Raw genomic sequence first — 23,619 nt, 5'->3', positions numbered from 1 at the left:
GGAAGGGGTAGACGAGGGCGGGGCAGGGGCGGGACGGAGGCGGGACCCCACCGCAACGGGGCGGGGCGAGTCCTGCGGGGCCAATGGGGCGGGGGGGCTCGCCGCCGGGTTGGGGGGTGGCAGTCCGCGCCTCTCCCTCTCCCCGCCCCCCGTTCGGCCCCTCCCGGGTTTAAAGCCCCGCGGGCGGCCTGCGGCAGCGCTGCGAGCGCCGAGAGGCGCAAGTAGAAGAGACTGGGCGCCGCCGGCACCATGCGCCCCCCGTCTGCGCTGGCCCTGGCCGCGCTCTGCCTGCTGGCGCTGCCCGCCGCCGCCGCCGCCGCCTACTTCGGGTCAGTGCCCGCCGCGCCCCGGCCCACGCCCCCCGCCCACCTGCCTACCCCTCCTGCGGCTGCCGCGGGGCCAGCTTTGCCGTCCCTCCGGCCCCGTCCGAGACTCGAACTCAGACCTTAGCTCCAGCCGCACCTCTCGGTCGGAGTTCGCACCGCGAGCTCCGTCTCTGGCTTCCCGGGCTCAGATCCCCGTCGCACCTTCCACCGTCCGGCTCTTGCTCCCCTTCGCAGACAATCTGTCCACCCTTCCCTGTCCGAGACCTCTTCCCGCTCACTCCGCGCGATCTCACACCCTGCCCCACGGTCCCGGACTCTGCACGCGTCTCGGGCCCTTGCCCCGTCCGCTCTGGTGCGCCCCGTCTCGGCCGGTCTGGGTGTCCCCCCCGCGCTCTGATGCCCTCTCCCATCCTCACCCGGCGCCCTGTCTGTTCCCATCACGGGCTCTGTCTAGCCACAGCCTTCGCCTGGGGCTTCCTCCCCACCCTCTCTGCCCTCGCGGAGCAGAGACCCGGAGCGTTGGGTGGATGGGAGGAGATGGGTTGTAACGGAGGCCGGGGAAGGGGATCACGCAGATCCGAGAAGAATGGAGGAGCCCGCGGGCCGTGGGGAGTGTCAGCTGGAGACGCGGAGGGAGAGGGGGCGGAACGTCAGTTGGGGGAAATCTCAGCCCTGACGTCGGGCGAATTCTCAGGAGAACAACGAAGAGCAGAAAAGCAGGAGAGGAGAGGCAGTGTACGCAATTGGAAAGGGAGGGTCAGAGTTGGGCTGACACCTGGGGAGAGCATGGGGCGGGAACTGGTAGTGTTTAGAGCGCAAGTTACAGGGCAATTGATTGTACCTGCTTCTCTGACCCTGAATCGCAGGGACCGGGGTTGGGCGATGGGGTCGTGGGTGTGAAGGCACTTCCCTGACCTCCGCCAAAAGCCCCTCCAACTGTGTACAACCTGTTACTTTGAATCATGCCATTTTTTGTAATCTTCACTCCAAATCAGGGTGAGGGAGGTTTACAGTCTGACCACAGAAAAGGCAAGAAAACGCCATGCAAGTGACCCCCCCAGAGACTGCTGTTAAGGACCTACTGGGGAGGCCCGAGCAAGGGTCTGAGATGTCCCCCACAGGGCAGGCTAGAAGAAGGGCTGTGGGCTAATTTCCAGGTCATGGCCTCTGGTTCAAACGAGCCTGGGCTGTGGGCAATGGCTTCTCTTGAACTACGTGGAGGGGGCAAGCTCAAACCCTGGCTCTGGGCTCAGCTGCAGGTGACTTGGGAAGACCACTCAGCCTCTGGGCTGCAGAGATCCCTTTTGCAGAGAAGGGTAAGAACTTGGCATGACTGAGCCTCTAGATTCTCGTCAAGAACAGTGAAGGAGCGTGTTTGTTTCCCAACGATTTCAGGTTTGAAGGCACTGTTCTTGCCTCAGGAGGCAGGATATAACGGCACAAATTTTGGGCTTAGTTCCCAAATCTGCCACTTGCTAGCTGTGTGCTCCTTGCCAAATTACTTAACCTCTCTGTGCCTTGGTTTTTCATCTGTAAAATGAGGGTAATAGTGCCTATTTCATATGAAGATTATCGGAGATAGTGCATGTAAATCCATCAGGACAGCGTCTAGCACCTAGTAAATGCTCAACTAATGTTGGTGGTGATGATGATGATTTTTTAAAAAGATTTTTAAATTTTTATTGTTTAGAGGGAGGGGAAGGGACAGAGCAAGAGAGGGAGGATACATCAGTTGCCCCCAACCAGGGCCCAGGCCCACAACCCAAGCACATGCTCTGACCCAGAATCAAACCGGTGACCCTTTGGTTCACAGGCTGGTGCTCAGTCCACTGAGCCACAGCAGCCAGGGCATGATGAGGATGATTTCTGAGGAGGCCACGCACGGTACCTTGCTCTTCTATCCCTGACTAGGATTTCTGAGCTGAATGGAGAGGGTGAGGACAAGTAGGGCCTGCTTCCTCTGGGACACCAGCTCACTACCACACTTCTGTTTGTCTGGGTTGGGGTTGGGCCAAGGGCCAGGGAGGTGCCAGGAAAGGGGCTCCAGGAAGCCTGGGCTGCCCTGGTTGGTGTGGTTGGAAGGGTGAGGAGTTTGAAGCAGTGCCGGGGGCTAGAATTTGAGGACTGAGCTTGGGGACAGCCTTGGAAATGAGAGGGGAGATGGTGGGTTCAGCCTGAGTTAGGACTGAGAGGGGCCATGTAAGTATTGGAGCCACCTGTTCCAGGTTGTGAGCCTGGTTGGGCAGAGCTGGCAAAGCACACTCAGGCCACCACCTCCACAGTCTGGGGTGCAGGACAAATACTAAGGGAATAAGCTGAAACTGGAGCCTCGTGCTGTTACGTGTTTGGTCTCATAGAGCCTGGGTTCTCACTGGGGAAGCCTTGTTGCTTCCCAGTCAAGCCAAGGTTCCCTGCTTCCCAGCTTCCCATCAGATTTTGCTCTCTGGAAGAAATCTATATCAGTCATCCACACTGTAGTGAGAATGTGAGGCAATGTTCCTCTCCCTTCTCCAGGTCATTTGCTTTTATAAGATGAAGTGTTTGGGCATCTTGATAAAAGAAAATTCTAACAGCAGGAGAGCAGGTGAGGTCACTCTTATTGGGGTCTTCAAAAAATCATAGAATTATAGATTTAAGAGTTGGAAGTGACCCCCAAAGGATGTCTGCTCCAGCTCCCTGCTTTGAGCAGGTTGTGTATCATTATCCCCATTTTTGAGATGAAACAACCATCATTCCCAAACCACTGTGAGCTGGCAGCTGCTTCTAATCTACTGCTTTGCATGGGTCTAGAGCCCAATCCTGCTGAATGGCATGATCACCAGTATTGTAACTTACAAATAACTTCCGCATACAGCTCTTCTCCCAGCTGATCTGCAGAGCCATTCCCGAGGAGTACTGGGTGGGTATAAATAGCACCCAAAAGGAATCCAAGGGTCAGAAAGTTTCAACAACTCACCCAATGTCACACAGCGGATTAGTGGGAGAGACAGGATAGAAACTAGCCTGGGCTCTTTGCCCTACAGCCTCCAGAGCTGATACTGTGTGGTCACCCAGGGAAGCAGCATCTAAGGCCAGGTGACCCCCTTCCCTGCTTAGTCAGCTCTGTCAGATCCTCTTGGCTGTGGTTGGGTGGGTGAGGCCACAGCATTCTCCTCTGTCCTCAGCACGAGACCGGTGTATTGGGTCCTGCAGGGTGGCAGGGGGGCTCTGAGAGGACAACATATCAATGGTGGGATGGGAGGTAGACCAGAAGTCAGGGGCTCAGGTTCGTCCTGACTCTGGACCACTCTCTGCATTGTCTGTGGTCAGGTCACTTGCCTCCACCGTCTGTAGTACCTGGAGGTCTCAAGGTTCCCTAACAGGCTGGTCCTGGCCTACAAGTCTGGGATCACTCAAGGGCTCATGTTTTAGCTCAGTTGGCTTGGGAATTCTGCAAATGTTCATTTGTGTGATGTTTCATCAATGAGCATACATTGTCTTAAGTGACGATCTGGACACATGACAGGCCTTGCCATCCAGTACAGTCCTTAAGTCATACCAATGGCTTTGCAACTAGAAATAGCTCTTGGGAAAGCAATTTTCAAATCATAGTTGACTTCCATGATTGCTTTTTTTTCAAACATGTCATTGTGCTTTTGTTGGGTTTCTTTCCTCTCTAGAGATGGTACAGAGAATTTATGAAAGCACAAGCCTTTGAATCAGCTAGACCTGAGTCTGAGTCCTGATCATGCCTCTTGCTAACTGCGTGACTTTGAGCAGATGTCTCAACCTTGCTGAGTCTGGGTGATGAAAACGCTCATGGTAAAGGCTGGTGAGAGGCTTAATGGAGACCATGAATGAAAAGGCCCAATAGGTGGCCAGGCACATACTAAGTTCTCGCAGTACGGTGCTTAGGACTCTTGATGGGTGCTGGAGTTCTAGGCAGCATCTGGCGTTGTGGCGATGTGGTCATGGTAAAGAAACAAAACACAGCCTTAACTCTTTTCCCAACATTACATTCAGTAAAATGCATTGTTCCAAGAGCACACTTTGGGTTTTAACAACTGTCTCCCGCCATGGAACCACCACCCCAATTACTGTATGGGACCTGACCTTCATCCCAGAGGACCCCTGGGCCCCTTTGCAGCCGGGCCTCCCCGCACCTCGGCCCCAAGCCTCACTTCTCTACTTTCTGTCATTGTAGCTTAGTCTGGCCCATTGTAGAAGTTCATATAAATGGAGTCATAGGGTGTATAGCCTTTGCTGTGTGAATTCCTTTGCTCAAAATCACGTTCTGAGGTTCATCCATGTTGATACATCCATCCACAGCACGTTCCTGTTTCAGCTGAGGAGTGTGGACATATTCAGTTTGTTTATTCGTTCCCCAGTTGATGGACATTTGGGGTTTTTTCCAGTTTATTTCAAATAAACTGGCTACATCCATGTCTTTTTGTGGACATATGTTTTTCTTTCTTTTGGATAAGTATCTAAGACCAGATTGTTAGATCATATGGTATGTATATGTTTAACTGTATAAGAAGCAGTCAAATAGTATTCCAGAGTGGCTGTCCCACTTTGCACAGTATTGTGTGAGAATTTCAAGTCCTCTGTCTTCTTTAGGCCGTTTTAGTGGGTGTGCATTGGCATCTCACTGTGGTTTTAATGTGCCTTTTCCATTGATGAATGGTGTGTTGAATGTTTTTTATGGGACTCTTGGTCATTTTGAATATCTTTTCAACTGGGTGACCCTGTAGTTGTTTTCTTATCGTTGAGTTGTACGAGTTCTTTAATATTTTGGATACGAGTCTTTTGTCAGAAAGTTTTGGCCATATTTTATCCCGGTTTGTGGCTTGCCCTTTCATTCTCTTATTGGTATCTTATGAAGAACAGAAGTTTTTGATTCTGATGAAGTGCCCTTTTCCACATGTTCTTACATGGTTTGTGTGTGTCCTATCCAAGAAATCTCCACCAGAGGTTGTGAAGATTTCCTCCTACATTTTCTTCCAGAAGCTTTATAGGTTTGGCTTTTACGCTTAGGTCTATGGTTCTTTTTGAGTTAGTTTATATGGGTATGGTGTGAGGTAAGGGTCAGAGTGTTTTTCCTGTGGACACCCACCTGTTCCGGCACCAAGCGTTGGAAAGATAGTCATTTCTCCACCGTCATCTCTGCTGCAAGTCAATCGAGCCAGTAGTTGAGGGCTTGTTTCTGGACTCTCCCTGTGCTTATTTTTATGCCAGTACCACGCAGTCTGGCTTTACTGGGGCTGTTGAGTGATTCTTCTCTCAAAATTCTTCGGGCTACTCTGTGTCCTTTGCGTTTCCACCTGCATTTTAGTATCGACTTATCGATATCTACAGGAAAGCCTGCTGGCATGTTGAGTGGGATCGCACCAAATCTGTAAGTCCAGTTATAAAAGATTGGCATTCACATAATACGGAGTCTACCAATTTATTAGCAGGCAACCTCTCTATTTGGGGCTTTTAAAATTTCTTTCAACAGTTTTGTCACTTTCAGTGTGCAGGTCTTACAAATATTTTTTATAAATCATTCTTCAGTTTTTTTTAACTTGGATGGTATTTTTTTAATCAGGAAAACATTTTTAGGAATTAATTGGGTCCTGAGAAAAACAGGGTTGGAGGGAAGAAAGGGTAAAATAAATTGTACTGCTTTGGGTTGGCAGATTGTAAGCCAAACATCGCTGATAAGAATCACTGAGTTTAGGGAAAGAATTCAAGCTGCTTGGCCCTGGTGGGACTGTAACCACCCCCCACCCAAGAGCTGGGCTCTAACGTTCGGCTTAGAGTCAAACCAGCCTCCTCAGTGGATGGTGGTGGAGTTTCTGAGGCGGCGGGGTAGAAAAAGGAGGAGAGAGAAGCAGGTCGTGGGGTCTCCTGGACTGGAATCTCCTAAGCAAGAGAGGTCCTGGTGCCCTCAGGGTTAGGTGCTCAGGTAGAAGTCGGACTCAAGGGGAGGTGAGCCAGGCGCTGTGAGGGGACAGGCGCTGTGAGGGGACACCACCCAGGCATCAGCCTGAGTGGGACTGGAGGCAGCCCAAGGCCTTGGACTTGGAGTCACACAAACTGAGTTCAAATCCTTCACCCAAATACATACTGTGACCCAGAGCAAGTCAGTTAGATGCTCTGACCTCAGTTTTCCCATCTGTAAAAATGGGTTAATTTTAACCTCATAGAGTTGTTGTGAGGGTTAAATAAATATATATATAAGTGCTGAGTGTTATCTCTGTATAGGAGTCTAAGAAAGTTCATGAGCATCCAAGTTAAGGAGCATCTTTAATAACATCTGTTCCTTCCTCTCTTCATTTTAGCCCATTTATTGTATAATTTGAGCCCTTGCTCTGCTCTGCGCTTTATGTGTATCATGTCATTTAACCACTGGGACAGCCTAGGAATAGGTACAGGTGGGTGAAGGAAAAGCTCAGAGAGGCCAATTGCCTTGCCCAAAGTCACATAGCCAGTGGCTGACAGCACCAAGATTTGAATTCTAGTCTGTCACAGTCGGGAGCCAACCTGCTCACCCCTGCCTCCTGCACCTGTCAAGCCCCAGCTGACGCCTGCCTCCGTCTGGGCAGCTCGGACCCTCTGAGGCCTCCACTCTGTCACCCACACCTTTCCCTTGGCCTATATTGCAGGCGTCTCTTGTACTTCACGCCTTAAACTCTTAGTTTGTTCCCCAGTTCTTCATGTGCTCGTGTCTCCATGCATAGCTCCTTTGAGGCAGAGGTCTTGGGGCCCTCTTGTTATCTGAGGCCGCCCCCCAACCCCAGGCCTGACCACTGCTTCCTAGTCTGCAGTGAATGTCTGGGCAGGCAGTGCACTCTCCCTTTCACTGGTCCTTCCCCTCCCCCAGAACCTCCCTCTCTGCCTCATCACAGCTGCTCACACTTGGCCCTCTCCAGCACACGTTGCTTTGCCATGATCTGACCTCTGTGTGGGTAGGCGCTAGAAGCAAAGCCGAGAGCAGAGACTTGCGCCTGTAAGACTCCAGAAGTCAGCCACACCTGGCCTTCCATGGGAATCGAGTGGCAGCTGAGATGAGCTTGGGAGGCAGGGCTGCTGCCTCAAGGCCAGATCCCCTCGCTGGAGAGAAGACACTAAGGGTTGGGGGTGGGGAGGTGAAGAGTCTCAAAACAGCCAGGAGGGACTTAGATCCCATGTTGAGTCAATACTGGAATTTCCAAAAAACTGGTTTTAGGACAAGAGCAAAGAAGGTCTGCTTTCCTGACGGTTACAATCCCTTTGAGGCCAAATACAACTAGAATTCAAGAATTTTCTGATTTTAGAAAGGTAATATAATGCACATATCACCTATAACATCACATCCCTAGCAAGGTCTAGGGCAGCACCCCATAATCAGACACTTTATTTTTGCAGAAAAGCATCTACACGTTGGGATAAATCAAAACCAGAAATATTCTCACTTTGGTTCAGGTGAAGTCTCTGCTGTATGAGTTAATCACCACTAACAAAAACTTTGTAGTTTTCTGAGCTTTCTGGAGTTTGGAATTGTGGATAAAGGTTTGGGAACCTGCGGCAAACTTTCAGCCCCAAGAGGTTGTGCAAGATGCGTTTTAAAGAAAGACTTCTGACAAGTTCTTGGCTGGTCTTTGCTGGTACCAAAGGGAGGCCCAGGCTGCCCTGAGCACAGGTGGTCCCCAGGAACTGAGGTTCAGAAGAAGCCCACCTGGCTCTGCCCCAGCCCCCACAGGGGCTGAGAGGGCTGAAAGACTCAGGGTCCCTCTGACTACAGCCAGGCAGCCCTGAGATCTGGCATTGGGAGAGCAAGTACAAGCAAGCACTTAAGGGCCAGAGACGGGGTGGCCACAGGCATGCTCCTTCAGAGCCAAGGCCTCCCAGAGCCTGCAAGGCTGAGCTTGGGAGCCCAAGAGCAGGAAGGCCAGTAGGCAGGGTTGGGGGAGGCTGAGGGAGAGCCTACACTCTGAGCTACACTCTGAGCCTACAGAGAGCTACACTCTGCCTGGTGTTGGATGTCTGAGGGATTTATGCGGCCAGCAGGTGTCTGAGGAGCCCTTGCTGGGGGTGGAAGATCTGGGTTGGGGACAGGAGGACCTCAGGGGATAAGAAACCATGATCTCTGCCAAGGAGCTTACAGGCTTCTTGCAGAAACTGTCTGTACAGCCCTGAGAAGGGAGGAAAAAGTGCGAACCACGCAAAGGTAATAGAACTATATCTGCAAAAGTAGTAGAAGAAGAAAAGAAAGAGGATAGTTAAAGTGGGATGAGGCTGGCAAGTAAGGAGGGCTTCCTGGAGGAGATAAACATGGCATGTTAGAGCTGGGTGGGCCCTCTGGGTCTCGTTTCCCATTCCTGGGATTGTTGAAAAAGGCTATAAAAAAGTACAGGGGATCCATGAGGGGTTTGGGAACTGGGAAAGGCAACCCAGGTAGGGGTTAGAGCTTGGAGAAAGGCGTGGAGGTTGGCCTGAGAGTCACGGCTAGAGGACAAAGTGGAGACTGGCCTGGCCTGAGGAGCGGGGCCCTCTGTTACAGCCCTGGCTCACTCTGAGTCCCGGATGGTCCAAGGTGGGAAGTTGTTTTGGTCTTGCTCTGGGGGACCCCGCTCTGTTCCTGAGAGAGCACCCTGGGGCTGCCCTGCACCACTCTGGCCCTCCCCGGGCATACACAGGCAGTGACCCCTTGATGAAGTTAGGAGCTTCCTGCTCTTTCTGGGGGCTGAGAGGAGGGGTGTGGGCCCTTCCTGGGACCTGCCAGAGAACAAATGGAATCTGTAGCATGGGACATCTCTACATGGGGCATCCACAAACAATGGAACTGTCCTTGTCACAGAGTGATCACACTTGAGACATTCTCTAGGGGCCTGCCTCTTCCAGGACCCACAGCCCAGCCTGGCCTGCTGTCCATTGAGAAAGGGGTGGCCACTCAGAAGCATGCCAAACTAGTTAACTAGCTGGCCAACTGGCCATGGTTAATAGTGGGCAAAGTTACCCAGTCCAGGGGTCTGCATCCCGTGGGTGGAACAGAGTTGGATGGGGGTACTGTTTGCCACCAGGAGATAGAGCCTCTGCAATGCTCGCCTTTCCCTGCAGTCCCCACCCCATGCCTCCTACACTTCCTCCCCTAGGTCAGGGCTGGGCCTGTGAACCAAAGAAGCTGGGGAAACTTGTCTTTAGGGTTTCTGGCCCCCCTTTTTTCTACTTTTACTGCTCCTTTCTCCAGGCTTCTCCTTTCTCCGCAATCCCAGTGCTCTTTTTTTTTTTTTTTGACCTTTTTTTAATCTAGCAAAGTATGTTCTCAGGCACTGGTATTATATCAGACTCTCACACTTTAGTATGAATAAGCAAGCTGCTTCTCTAAAGTCAGAAGCTTGATTTCTGACATACAGCTGAAGAAAAGAATGAGTTTTAGACCATGGAAAAGTAGTCTTTTCAATGAAGAGTCCTCTCCCTTTGGCAGCCTAGGGGACCAGAGGAGTTTTGACTAGGCTTCCTTCTCTTCAAACCTGTCTTGTGTTCCTATCTCCCTATACATTTCCTTTGGTGATGGCTGATTTTGCTTCTCTGAAGCCGTTGAAATGAAAATCAGAGACCACCAGATGGCTTGACAGCAACAGCTAGGAGACCTGGGGCATAGTCCCAGCCCTGCCACTCACTCATTGGGTCACCTTGGCCATCAGTCTTACATGAACTCTCAAGGAACCAGGCAGGTCAAAGCAGAGACACTTGGCAGACCTCTTGTCTTCTCCCCTGCCCCTAGAAGCCCCTGGGACACCTCCCAGGAGCTATCAGGGCAAAAAAAACCCCTCTGGACTGGGTGATCTTGAAGGGTTTATGCAGCCCTACAATATAATAATTCGAATGGTATACATTTGGGTCCAGCCAGGTACCTGGGGGAGATGTAGAGGTGAGGGATTCCTTTGCACAGGGATGAATTTGGGACCCTCCATGCCACCCGATCCATGCATTTGAGGAGTGAAGGCTTCCTGTCCTCAGCTTTAGCCTCAGCTTGAGTGAAGAAGGAGAGAGACAGGAAGGAGGAAGGGGGGAAGCATTTCCTTCCCAGATGTTGCACTAGTTATGCTTTGAATACCGAGATTGTTGAGATGCAAAGCATGCTGCCCACTTAGCTCGTGAGCACACGTGTCCCACTGCCATCCTCAGCAGCAGCCCCATCCGCGGAAGCAGGGAGTGGAGCTGTTCTTGGAGAGACAAAGCCCACAGCTGGGACAGACTCTTTCTCTGAGCCAGGGATGTGGTGGGGGATGAGGCAAGATTCAGTCCTCAAGGTGGGCTCTGAGGTTAAGAGTGGGGGAGGTAGGAAAGGCTGGGCCGGGAGGGGCTGGGGGACCCAGACGGGAAAGTAGTGAGCCCTTGTTTATTTCAGTCTTCCGTGGGTAGACCTGCCATGAAGCTGATGCACAATAAAATCCTGAATATTAATGTTAAATGAGTGAGTGACTGACTGACTGGGTGAGTGACTGAGTGAAAGGTGGGGCTGGAGGGTGTTGGAGTGAAGGTAGGAAACAGATTTGCCAGGCTGCTCACTAAGGATACCTTCCTGGAGGAGGTGGGAGGTGACACTGAAGTCAGGAGAGGAGGTGGGAGTCTGAAAGACATAGGAAAGGGTGTGCTGCCGGTACATAGATGACAGTGAGAGGGGAGGGAGCCCAGGTGGGTGTTCAGGGGTTGCCCTCTGCAGAAGGGCTGTTAGCCTGGAGGCATGCATCTTCTTTTCGAGGGCCAGTCACTGCCCTCACTAACTCCCTCCTGCTGGGAAGAGGTTGAGTAATGGAGAGCATGGGTTGGGGTAACAAATGTGAGTGTGTGTGTGTGTGTGTGTGTGTGTGTAGGGGGTTTAATGAGACCTGGGAGAGGTGGGCTGAGATGTTTGAGATGAAAGCACAAAAGGAGCATTTACCATGTAAATGGCCCTGCGACGGAAGCCTGTTATCAGAGCATCTAATGGGGTTTTGTAGGGCCAAGGCCAATGCTCCGGGCAGAGCAAGGTTTTCCTGGTTCCCAGGCAGCTGCCTGCAGTTGGCATGGGCCCTGGTGCCAGGCACAGCTCCTGGCCCCTCTAGCTAAGGGTCCAGACATGCTGGCATGACCCGGTGCCCTAGGTACCACCAGTCTTGTCCCACACCCCCCACCTCTGGGGGGGTGCCATGTACCCACCACATCCTGGGGGTGGCCTCCTCTAGACCCATCACACCCTCTCAAGCAGAAACAAGAGTGTGTGTGTGTGGGGGGGGCAGACAGAGCCTGGGGCACCCCCAGGTGATGGAAAGTGCTCTCTACCTGCCAGGTCTGGGAGCTTCCTCCTGCCTCCTCCCCACTCCCGAAACCTCCCACCACAGCAGGAGGGACTGGCCGAGGTCAGTTTCTCACTCAGATGCGGCTGGGAGTTCTGATCTGGGTCCCTGAGCAGCTACTGACTCTTCCTTGGGGAGCTGGGCTGGTGCAAAACTTTCTTCTCTTTTCCCTGCCCCCTGGGGCCTCAGGAGAGTCTGGGGAACTCTCAGATCCAGCTGGGTTCTCTCCATACTGTGAGCTCCCTGAGAGTAGGAGCAGGACCCAGAACCCAGCACAGTGCCCGGCACATAGTAGGTGCTTAAGAATACTGCTTATCTAGAACTTATTATGTGCCAGGCACTGTTTTAAGAGCTTTACAAATGAGAATTCACTTCATCTTCAGGGCTGCCCTGAGAAGTAGATACTGCGATTACCTGCGTTTTTAGGATGAGACACAGAGGCAGAGTCCCTTGCCTGAGGTGGCACAATTAGTGAGAGGCAGAGATGGCTTTGAACCCAGACGGTCTGGCTCCGGTCACGCTTTCCCACTAGTCAACGTGTACTTGTCAGACGGAATGCACTCAGGGGGTGAGTGGACATCCTCGAGGTCACCAGTGGGTGAGGGCAGACCTGGGACCCAGCTACTCAGGTCAGAACAGTCTTGGGGGCCTGAGGTCCTTGGGTCCCCACACTCCAGCAGGTGATGGGTGATTGCTCCAGGATGAACCCCATTTCTTCTCAGGGGTTTGATGGTTTCTGGGGGTCCTGCTGATGGTAAACAAAAGTGGTCTCCTGAGAAGCTTTCCCCACAGAGAAAGGAGAAGCAAGAGGAGAATCTTCTTTTGCTTACTTCAAGGTCATCCCAGATGGAGCAGCTTCAGCCAAAACTGTGGGTGGGGTGAGCACTGGGGAATGCGAAAGGAGGCAGGGGCGGGAAGGGCCGGGAGTGGCCAGAAGAGATCTGGGGATGGGGGTGGGGGTGTATGTGAGATGAAGTCCTGAGGGGCGCCCTTGTTTTTCCCACTCTGGGGGGAGATAAGGTGGCCAGGAAGTGGCTGGGATGGTTTGGGGTCAAAGCCAGACACTTCTCATTGTGTGGGAATGGGGGCTTCCTGTCTCATTATTAACCTAAGGGTCACAGGCCAAGGGTGCAGGGGGCAGAAGGTAGAGGCTGGGGGAAAAGAAGGGAGGACAATAGAGGGTTGTGCACGTGGGGTTGTTGCTTTCTTAATGGGAAAAGAGAGTCTAGGAATCAGCCTGGGGGAGCAGGACAGGAAGCAGGAGTAGGGGAGACCAGCTGGGCTGGAGCCCGTGCAGCCAATGAGGGGGGTGATCCCAGGCAGAGAACCCTGAGGAGCTGGTCCCCCAGCCTGGACGAGCAATTAGCAAGTACGCAAGTTATTCGCCCTCTGTTCTTCAGTTCAGAACACTGGTCACTTGTTTGGCTGATAGCTCTGACCTCACCACGGAGTGAGCAGTGTCTTCTATTAAAACTCAGTTTGTCTGGATTCATTAGATTAATGAAGCTCACTTAGTCTCTGGTTTAATCCCCCGGGGTCTCAGCTAACTTTCAGCAATTGAGATCGTTGCAGAGGGGCCTGGTGGGTGGGGTTCTCAGGCCTGGGGTGCCAGAGAGCGTCGTGTGTTTGAGGGGAGCGGATCGTGTCCACTGACCCTGGAACAGACTGAAACCTGCACCAGCTAGAACTCTTCTGAGGTCCAGGAAGAAGCCTTCCCTAGCAGCTGCCCTGGGATGAGCGTGCGGGGGGAGTTCCCAAGCACCGTTTAAGGAAATGCCTTGAGGTGTTTTCTAAATTTGATGCCATGGCCCTATTTCTTCAAAGGAAGTATGATCCTAAACTGCAACATAGAAAACAAATAAGAGGGAAATTGAGTCCTGGAGGGGTTCCCAGCTGCCTTCCTGGGCCCTGCAGGGCAGTGCCAGGCAGCCTTCTTTGGGAGCAGCCCTGGGCAGACCAGGCCCACTGGGGCCTGAGGCCCCCTTGCGGTTGGCTGCCTTTCCTGACCATTAATCGCTACTAAGTGTCATTACCGCTAATAAAATTAACCGACTTTATACTGGACTCCTGGGGCCATCAATCACAGGGTCTATTACACAAAATTAAAAAACAAAAAAACAAAACATGTGCCCGTGGATGGGGAAAGGGAGCCTGGCTCCCAATGCAGCCCAAGGGCACGCTGGGACCGTACAGCTGTCACAAGGTCGAGGTCAGGGGCAGCAGGCACCCTTGGTTAGACAGACCAGCTCCAAGCCTTGGCACGGTCCTACAGGCAGGAGTGTCTCAGGCAAGAACGCGGCTGACCTCGGGAAGACCCAGGGACCCGGGGCTGAGGAGGGTCCCACGTTCTCTGTCCCACTCTCACCTCTGCTTCTATCGATGCTTTTGGTTCGTTCCCTCTTTGGACCAGCTCTCTTTTTTATCACCCAAGTTACTGGCCCAGTCCCCCAAAAGGAAAGAGAGAAAGCAACTGTGTGCTCGCTTACTTCAAATTTCAAATTCCCAGAGAAGTGACTGCTGGGCCCGGCTTGGGTCATGTGATCCTCGTTGGTACAATCAACAGGCCAGAGCAGCAAGGTCAAGTGGCATAAAACGATCTACAAGGACCACGTGCTAACCATGTAGATAGAAGGAACACATAGGCAGCCAACCCAGCATTTGTCCACATAGTAATTTAAAGGCCTGAGTAATAAGCATTCAAAATGGTAGATATATTATATTATATCATATGATATCATACAATATAGCTATGATGCTATAACAATAGCTATTATTCTTTTTAAAAAAGATTTTATTTATTTATTTTTAAAGAGGGGAAGGGAGGGAGAAAGAGAGGAAGAGAAACATCAATATATGGTTGCCACTTGAGCGCCCCCTACTGGAGACTCGGCCCGCAACCCAGGTATGTACCCTGGGAATGAAACTGTTGGCGACCCTTTGATTTGCAGTCCAGTGCTCAGTCCACTGAGCAGCACCAGCCAGGGCAATAGCTATTATTCTTGTGTGGCTCAGTTGGTTGGGCATTGTCCCACAAAGCAAAAGGTCACTGGTTCGATTCCCAGACAGGGCACATGCCTGTTTTATAGGAGGCAACTGATCAATGTTTCTCTCTACCTTCCCCTCTCTAAATAAATAAATAAAATCTTTTTTTAAAATGGCACTCGAGACAGGTCTTCAAGGGTATGTGGCCCTACTGGTCAAAATTCCCATCACTCCTTGCTTGTTCTCTCACTTGTCAATCAGCTGCTACAAGGAAAGTCCCAATTTCTGAAACACAGGAAATATGTCAGCAAAAACCAACCCTCACACCAGCCTCCGGGGAAGCGGGGGGTGGGGGGACATTTGAAGGGCTACATGGCAGCTGCCCCCTTGCTCCCTGCAGTCCCCGAGTGGCCCTCCACACTGGAAGGCAGGCAGGGTGGGGCCTCCTCTGCTGGACTCGACATCAGGCTCTGCCGTGGACCTGCCAAGGGTCAAGCTCTAAGGGTTTCCTGCCAGGCTGCAGGGAGGGGTTTGGGTGTAGACCTGGTGGACTGGAAATTTACCTATTTGCCCCCAGATTAATGATTAACGGGCCCCTGCCCTCACCCCGTCTGGGAGGGGAACCCAGGGCCAGGCCGGGCCCAGAGGAGCCTGATAGCATCTGTCTCTGCTCAGAGGTTTCAGAGATACGCTCCGTACTGGGTTGGCCACACCTGATGGGTCTGGAATCTATGGTCACTTTCTGGGGGCTCCTGGGACCTGGCCAGGACCCATACCCACCCAGACAGGGAGGGTGTGGCATCAAGCCAGATGTCCCCGGCTGGGGCAGGTGGTTCCAAACAGGAGAACTGTGCCCTTGTGTCCATGGGACGTGGGCCTCTCTGACCCCTCAGGGCTTGGCCAGGACTTGCCAGTGGCACATGAGCGGGAATGACAAGTGCCACATTCGAGCAAGAGCTTTAAGAGTCATTTCATGGTTCTGCCTTTGCTCTTTGACCTTGGCCATGAAGCCAGTATCTGCCAGAAAGGAGCTGCTTCCACACACACCGAGGGCTACCAGGGTCCGTGACAGCGAAGCTCTTGAACTCGTGGAACCGTTTCACTGCGAGCTTCTGGGGAGAGGTGAGGTGAGCTCTGATCCTAGTCCTCAGCTGCTGCTGCTGCTGCTCCGCTGGGTGACTCAGGCTAGTTGCTGCCTCTTCCTAAAACCCATGTTTCCTTATCTGGACAAAGGGAAGACTCTGCCCAAGTTAAGGAGTAAAGTGTCTTGTAAGAGAAAAGAACTTTGAGAAACCCAGCTAACAGGAAAGTGAACAAACATGTCCCAAGCACTGTGGTTGGTATTTTCTGTGCAATCCTCCCAGCAGCCCCACGAGGTAGCATGGATCACTGTTTGCACTTGCCAGAGGAGAAAACCAAGGCTTCAAGGTCATATAGCTGGGAAGTCAGGATTAGATTCTGGCAGCTGATTCCAGAATCCATGAACTTTGGGTATGGTAGAACAAGAGGTCTGGGGCTCATGACTTGATAGAAATTCAGCTCCTTCACCTTCATTCACCCCTCTCTCAGTCTGTCCATCCACCCACCTACCCATCCTTCCTTCCTTCCCTCTTTCTTTCCTTCCGTCCATCCTTCCACCGATGAAGGTATTCCCCAAACATCTCTTTGTAACAGGTCCTGAGTGGCCAGATGGTTGGAGATCTATCTGGAAATTATGAAAATCGGTTAGGCTGGCGTGGGATTTCTTGGGCAGTGACATACGGAAGGGAGAGCAGGCTACCAGGGACGGGGCCTGGGTGTCTGCTCACCATCTACGGCTCTCTGCCTGCCCCTCTTAGGAATGTGGCCTCCCCTCCAGGCAGCCGCCAGTGCTGCACGAAGTATTTCCCAAACTTCCCTGATCACTAGAAGCCGCTCGGGTTTGTGGTAAATGTACAGATTACCCAGGCCCCACTCCGGACCCACAGAAGCAGAATTGCCATGTGGATCCCGGGAATCCGTATTTTTAATAAGCACCCTGCCTGATTGTCATGATCGGGCAAATGTGGGTAGGAGGGTGGGAAAGAAGAGCAGAGACTCTGGCATCTGGAAAGTGGGTTTGGGGTCCTGCACTAGTCCTTGTATGAGCACCTTTGTTTCCTACTCTACAAAATGGGACTATAACTCCATGGGACTGGCCTCCCTCCCAGAAATAATGAAGCACCCCCCCCAGAAGGCCCCCTTCCCCTTACCTGCCCACGTCCTTGGGGATTGTCATCCTTCTTTGTGTTACCCACCCCCACGCCTTATCACAACCCCTAAGGGTCACAGGTCTCCTTTCTCTTGCCCTCTCCAGCCTGACCGGGCGGGAGGTCCTGACGCCCTTCCCAGGGCTGGGCACTGCGGCGGCCCCCGCGCAGGGTGGGGCGCACCTGAAGCAGTGTGACCTGCTGAAGCTGTCCCGCCGGCAGAAGCAGCTCTGTCGGCGGGAGCCTGGCCTGGCTGAGACCCTGCAGGATGCTGCCCACCTCAGCCTGCTCGAGTGCCAGTTCCAGTTTCGGCACGAGCGCTGGAATTGCAGCCTGGAGGGGAGGACAGGCCTGCTCAAGAGAGGTAGGGGGAAGGGCTGGGGGAGGGCTGGGGGGAGGGGGGCTGGCAGGGTGTGGGGAGAGGAGGCGGGTTGGGAGGGAGGAGGGCTGGGGGTTTTCTGTGCTTCCCATACCTCTGGCCACTGCACTCCGGCCACACTGCCCTTGTGAACCCAGCACAGTCCCGAGTGAGAAGCATCCTGGGAGTTAATGAGGCCCAGCCTTCCGTTGGTTTGGGTGGGTGGGTGGGTGGGGGCAAAGGAGCAAGGAGGACACAGGAGGAGGCACAGCCCACCCTGGAGAGTCCACAGATGGGATGGGTGGTCCCCTGGTTCCATCCCTGAGCCTCCTCTGCATACACACACACCCCAAACTGGGTGCAAGAACATACAAGTGTGGAAGGCGGTTGATAGCTGGCCAAATACCATGAGGCAGACCAAATTTGTTTATTTATTCATTCATTCACCTGTTTCTTTGTTCACCACATCCACTGATTCGTCTTTCCCTCCCTACTGCGCTCCCCCATCCCCAGCATCTCTCCATGTCTCCACTGGCCATCTGTTTGTTTGGTGAGGCTCACGGTGAGCCAGTTACTGTGCTGGACGCTGGAGGCACAGAGCTGGTCAAGACCCCGTCAACTCTCAGAAAGCATGCAGCCTATGGGTGGAAACAGGTCACCATGTGACTCCATCACCCAGAGGCAGGGGCTATAACAGGGCTTTTACGAAAAGGCAGCCATGGCACAGAGCAGCAGCCAGCCCCTGTGGGCCAGCTGCTCCTTGAGGCTGGGGCGAGCCTGGGCCAGAGCTGATCCCACCCCCCAGTGTTGCCAGCACCCCAGTGTGCTGGAGAGCAAGCAGGAGGCAGCGGGCTCGTGAGGGTGGCCAGGTTTGGGGCACACCCTAGCAGGGCAAGAGTTGCAGTGGTTCCAGAAGTGGGTGGATGGTCAGTCTGGCGAGAGACCCAAAGTCACTCTGTCATCGGGTGCACTCCACAATAGGCAGCAGAGAATGACATCTGAAGATTATCGTGGAGCACAGGAGGCCCACCGGCGTATTTCAGGGGATCTGGGGCTTCCAAAGTGATTCAGTCCAACTTGTTCACACATGGACTTGGAGGCAATATCAGCGGTTCGGCCCCAGCTCAATGCCTCACCAGGTGCCTCAGTCACCTCTCTTGGCGTCTCACTGTTTTCTCATGGGTTCCCAACCTGCCGCCTGGTGAATCCAGGCATATACTTCGCAGTGAATTAAAGTCCCATTGTAAACAGCAACTTGCAGCCTGTGTTCAAGGGGCAGGTGGCAGGGCAGTGGCCCCAAGCTGTGTCCTCAGGTTCACAAACCCCTCATCCTGCGCACCTGGGCAGCCTGTAAGCCCACTCTCCTCCTCTCCCCCGATCTCCCTGGTGCCTGGCCCAGGTTTCAAGGAGACAGCCTTCCTGTACTCGGTGTCCTCGGCTGCCCTCACCCACACGCTGGCCCGGGCCTGCAGCGCCGGGCGCATGGAGCGCTGCACCTGTGATGACTCTCCGGGCCTGGAGAGCCGGCAGGCCTGGCAGTGGGGCGTGTGTGGCGACAACCTCAAGTACAGCACCAAGTTTCTGAGCAACTTCTTGGGGCCCAAGAGAGGAAGCAAAGACCTGCGGGCACGGGCAGACGCCCACAACACCCATGTGGGCATCAAGGTGAGCATGTTCCTGAGTGGCCCAAGGCCCTTCCAACCAGGGAGCTGGTCTGTAGGAGGTCCTCCCATGCCCTGCTCCTCGGCACACACACAGCTATCCCAGGATGAACCCATTCCTTCGACCAGTATTCCTGGGCATCTGCTCTAGACCATGATCCGGAAGAAGGGAAGGGTCCTGGGTGTCACTGGCTCTGGGTAGCAGGAGGAAGTCAGGTGGAAGTTGGGACCAGGCCATGGTGAGGCAGGAACACGTTGGAGAGGGGTCTCCGTTCCAAGGGCTAGCCTTGCTGGAGGTCCTAGAAGCCAACATAGTTTGAAAACTTACAAATGGGAAGAGGAGGCAGTCCAGAGAAGGGAGTTAGCTGAGGTCACAGAGCAGAGGGAGGACGGAGAGTAAAAAGTGTCCCAGTCTATTGGACGGGGAGGCTGGGACAGGCTGGAGCTCCAGTTCTTTAGGAAACCGAGTTCTGTGTTCTGCGCCCTCATCACCAAGCTGGTGTAAAGTGCAGCTGCTGTGTTCACACGGGCAAGTTGTCCACCACACAAGAACTCTGACCAAGGGACAGGGCTGGGGCTGAGAGCCTGCCCACACCGCTCTCACAGAAGCATGCATGCCGGCATCGGGCTGCCTCCACCCAGGGGACGAGAAGCCTTGGGCTAGTTTGCACGAAGGTGCCGCATGGCTAGCCACCCCATCTGCTGGCCACTCCCCTGCCATGGTCCGCATCCTGGGGGCAGGCTCAGGCTGTGGGCCCTGGGCCTCTGACCACACCTCTATTCTGCCTCTCCTCACAGGCTGTGAAGAGTGGCCTCAGGACCACTTGTAAGTGCCACGGCGTGTCGGGCTCCTGTGCCGTGCGCACCTGCTGGAAGCAGCTCTCCCCATTCCGAGAGACAGGCCAGACGCTGAAGCTGCGCTATGACTCAGCTGTCAAGGTGTCCAGTGCCACCAATGAGGCCTTGGGCCGCCTGGAGCTGTGGACACCTGCCAGGCCAGGCAGCCCCACCAAGGGCCTGGCCCCCCGGCCCGGGGACCTGGTCTACATGGAGGACTCACCCAGCTTCTGCCGGCCCAGCAAGTACTCCCCGGGCACAGCGGGCCGAGTGTGCTCCCGGGAAGCCAGCTGCAGCAGCCTGTGCTGCGGGCGGGGCTATGACACCCAGAGCCGCCTGGTGGCCTTCTCCTGCCACTGCCAGGTGCAGTGGTGCTGCTACGTGGAGTGCCAGCAGTGCGTGCAGGAGGAGCTCGTGTACACCTGTAAGCACTAGGTCTGCTCTTCACCGTGCTGGCTGGGCACTGCCGGGACCCCCTCGGTACCCGGCTCCTTGAAGCCACCTGCAGGCATGCGCTCATCGGTGTAAGTGCCCGAGCATGCGCACTCCTCTCTCCATCGGGCCGGCTGTCTTCCCCTCCCTCAGCTCTCAGAATGAGAGGTGCGGGCCCTACCCCTGAAGCCAGGGTCTCCAGCCTTTTTCAGGACTTGGAACAGGAAGGCAGGGTGGGAAAGATGTGCAAGGAAATAAGGAAGACCAGGAGGAGGGCAAGACCAAGGTTCAGAGCGGGGAGGGGGAATCTCCCACCGTCTCAATTCCTGGGATAAGTGGTCTTGAACCGGAAAGAGGCAGGAAGTTGAGCTTCTGGGTCAAGAAGGCACAGGGAGGCAGTGTCTGCTGGGATGGGACGGTCCCTCCTGTTGGGCCTGCTCAGGTCGCAGTGAGCCTGGGGACCACACACCATCACTACCCAAATGGCTTTGCTGTACTAGAGATGAGGGGAAAGGCCAGGTGTTGGGACCTCTTGGTTTGGAGGGCAAAAAGCTTTCTGGGCATAAGTGGACCTAAGTCAGATACACACCCTGGAACTCTGTGTCCTTGACCTTGTTTTAAAATATGCCTGTGCTGAGGCCTCATTCTTGTCCTAAGAGCTGCAATCCACACCCACCCAGCCCTGCTCAGTCAGAGCACCAGCGGATGTAAGACCGATAGAGAGAGCCAGTTCCCAGGGTGGGGCTCAGATGGGGCACTGAGGTGGCACAGGGATACAGTGAACCCTTCCTGTTTTCCCTGAGACACAGAACCTTCAGTCCCAGCCCAGGAGAGGGTCATTGGCCCCTGGTGCCAGGCAGGGATGCAGCAAGCTCAGTTTCTCAACCTCCCTTGGAGCCAGCTTTGGTCAGCAGACTGATGGCTGGGGTTCCCTCCATGCGGTGAGGTTCAACACAGTTGACATTCGTGATTCAGGAGAGATGGCATATGCCTTCTGATTCTGGTTACACTTCTACTCTTACAGCTACTCATCTAATTAAGGTTTTGCCCTGGCTAGAGGTATAGGGACATGAAAAGTCTTTGCTAAACCTGGTTTCTTGGGGGGGTCTCTTTATTTGCCATTGGCCCCACACTCTGGTTCTACCTGAGGAACAGAAGTGACTTTGGTAGTTTTCTCCAATCCTGTGGACATTTTCAGTGCTACCTACCAGGCCTTGTATGGGCGTAGGAGAGAGAGGCTGGTACACACACACACACATGTGCGTGCACACCCCATGGACCTGCCAGGCGGAAGGTTCCCGTTCAGCAGCACACAGCCCTCTGGTTCAGGACCAAGGCCTTGCAGGGATCCCTTTTCTGGAGGCTGTGTGCTTCCCCAGAGCAGGGCTCAATGCCAGCTGGAAGGAAGTGACCTCCTCTGGGATGCCCTTGGCCACTTTGCTGGCCCTACCACGCCCTCTGTCAGCTTCCTTTCTCCCTGAACCCAGAGTTGCTGACCCTCGGCTGCAACAGGAAACTTCAGAATCAGCAGAATGCTCAAAAACTGTCCATGAAAGCCCCAGGAAGAAGCCCTGGGGGCCCCCTGAGACCCACAAGGGTGAAGAGGAGCTATCCAGTCCTCAGTGGACGGGGGAAGCCTGCAGGATGCTGGATCTTTGGCTCCAATGAAACCCCTTTCTAGACTGACTGCTGACCCAAGCAGCTGGCCCACGTCTTGGCAGAAAGAGCAAAACGGAGATAAGGCTGGTTTGCTCGTCTCTTTCCCACACCCATCGCATGGAGATGTCCTCTCAGTTGGCTGATTTATCCTGCTCCTCTGATCCTCAACACTGCCTCCACTCTGGCACAGCCTGAGGTTCAGAAAGAGGGGTCCTGATCCACCAACACGCCGCCTGCACCCCAGCCCCCTGGTCGGCAGTGTCAGGGGTGCAGGAGGACAAAGGGCCGACTCTGAGGGACCAACACCATGGCTGGCAACCAAAGCTGACAACCCAGGCCAAGGGCACGGGGGCAGGCTCTGAGGGCCCCTCGGCCTGTAGGGTCAACCCTCTCCAGCCCTCTCCTCTTTTCTCCTCCCTTGATCCCTCTCTTTCTCTTCTAGTTGCCCCCAAAGTTCCACCTCAGCCCTGCCGGGACCCTGGGGACCAGTTACCACTGACCTCTCATTCTGTATAGCTTTAAGGGAAGCACTCACAGGGTAATTGTTGTCTACCTCACATAAAGAGAATAATTTATATAGCTAAGATATATGAGAAAATATTTATGTTATTTATATAGTTTCTGTATTCTATGGGCAGCCCCTGCGGCAACCCCCCCACACCCCGCCCTTCTCCGTGAGCCCCAGGGGCCTTGATCCCCGTCCTCCTCCTGAAACCTGTATCTTCCCTGCTCTCCTAGGGCCCAGGCCCCCTCTTTTCCTCTGGCGGAACTGTCTTGCTCATAATAATAATGACAACAAGGATGACCACACCTCACCTTTGTGAAGCACTTTCAATCTTCAGAAACACTTTTACCCCTTTATGCTCCCTTGCCTTCCCCATTATCCCTGCGAGTTGGTGGGGCCACATCGCTGGGCCCATTTTACAGCTGTGGCCCCGGGGAAGCAGGGCTGTGCTCAAGGTTGCGCAGAAGAGGTCCCTTCGGTGACTATTTCCTGAGCTTCTCCACAGGCCAGGCACCGTCGGAGCTGACCCAGACTGAGCTCAGGGGCCCCAAAGCCTGGAGACATCCCAAGCCCAAGGGCCCAAGGCAGAGGCTGCTGCCCTGACCGTGTGCAACTTGGGCCAGGACAGCACGTTGACAGTTTCCTAAGTGGAGCTCTGTGTCCCACAGGCTAGGGCTGCCCTGGAAGTCTAGAGGGGCCAGGACAGGGTGGGGGCCACGCTGGGGGCTCCACCACCGGCCCCCCCCTTCTGCCTAGGCTGCCCGAACCAGTGAGCAACATCACAGGGCTCCCCTCAGCCTCTGGGGGGCTTGTTTGCTCTTATTTGTTTTCCTTTTTAAAATGGATTATTTGCCATTGGCTATCTGGCTTTTCTTGTAAAATCAGCTGCGCTGGCAGAGTGGACCTGCATCCCCACTTGGCCACGGAAGGGGAGCCCCAAAAGACAGGAGGCACGGGGCTCCCCATTTGCCAAGTACCACCCACCTCAGCCCACGTTACTCTGGCTCATCCTCGTGGCTCCCGTGGGCACGTCATGTGCATCCCCTAGTGCAGATAAACCCAGCCTCCCCCGGTGTCCTCTATTGCCCGCAAGACAGATGGACAGACCGAAGCAAACCCTGACGATTATTTCTTGCTTTCCAGAGTTTTCTTTCTCAACAACCATGAACTTCAAATGCTTTTTGTCTTAGCACATTTGAGAATCACAATGGGAGCTGTCATATATTGAGTACCCGTTCTGTCCATCCATGCCATCGACAATTGTTTAGGGAGCTCCAACTGAGCGCCAGGCACCACCGTGGGGCTGGGGTGCAGCAGTGAGCAGAGACCATGTCCCTGCCTCTTGG

The 23,619-nt window shown here is 54.0% G+C and overlaps 1 protein-coding gene across 1 annotated transcript; it reads left to right on the top strand.

Moving 5' to 3' along the window:
* Positions 1 to 216: 216 nt before the first annotated feature.
* Positions 217 to 22,881, top strand: WNT9B (Wnt family member 9B). Its single transcript, XM_037070162.1, has 4 exons — positions 217 to 329; positions 16,929 to 17,185; positions 18,579 to 18,844; positions 19,639 to 22,881. Exons 1-4 carry the CDS (start codon positions 250 to 252, stop codon positions 20,110 to 20,112), a joined length of 1,077 nt encoding a protein of 358 aa, XP_036926057.1. The 5' UTR covers positions 217 to 249; the 3' UTR covers positions 20,113 to 22,881.
* The last annotated feature ends 738 nt before the right edge of the window (positions 22,882 to 23,619 follow it).

The sequence above is a fragment of the Sturnira hondurensis genome, unplaced genomic scaffold (genome assembly GCF_014824575.4).
Source record: "Sturnira hondurensis isolate 20B ecotype Veracruz unplaced genomic scaffold, ASM1482457v3 Scaffold0018728, whole genome shotgun sequence".
In the NCBI taxonomy this organism is placed as follows: domain Eukaryota; kingdom Metazoa; phylum Chordata; class Mammalia; order Chiroptera; family Phyllostomidae; genus Sturnira; species Sturnira hondurensis.
Note: the sequence above shows the minus strand (reverse complement) of the source record. Positions and strands in the feature narration are given on the sequence as shown.

Bases quoted from the DNA above. Each gene is read 5' to 3' on its own strand.
- WNT9B (XM_037070162.1), top strand. From the start codon at position 250: ATGCGCCCCCCGTCTGCGCTGGCCCTGGCCGCGCTCTGCCTGCTGGCG. The intron at 330-16,928 runs GTCAGTGCCCGC...TGCCCTCTCCAG, and splicing joins GCCGCCGCCGCCTACTTCGG to CCTGACCGGGCGGGAGGTCC. The intron at 18,845-19,638 runs GTGAGCATGTTC...CTCTCCTCACAG, and splicing joins ACACCCATGTGGGCATCAAG to GCTGTGAAGAGTGGCCTCAG.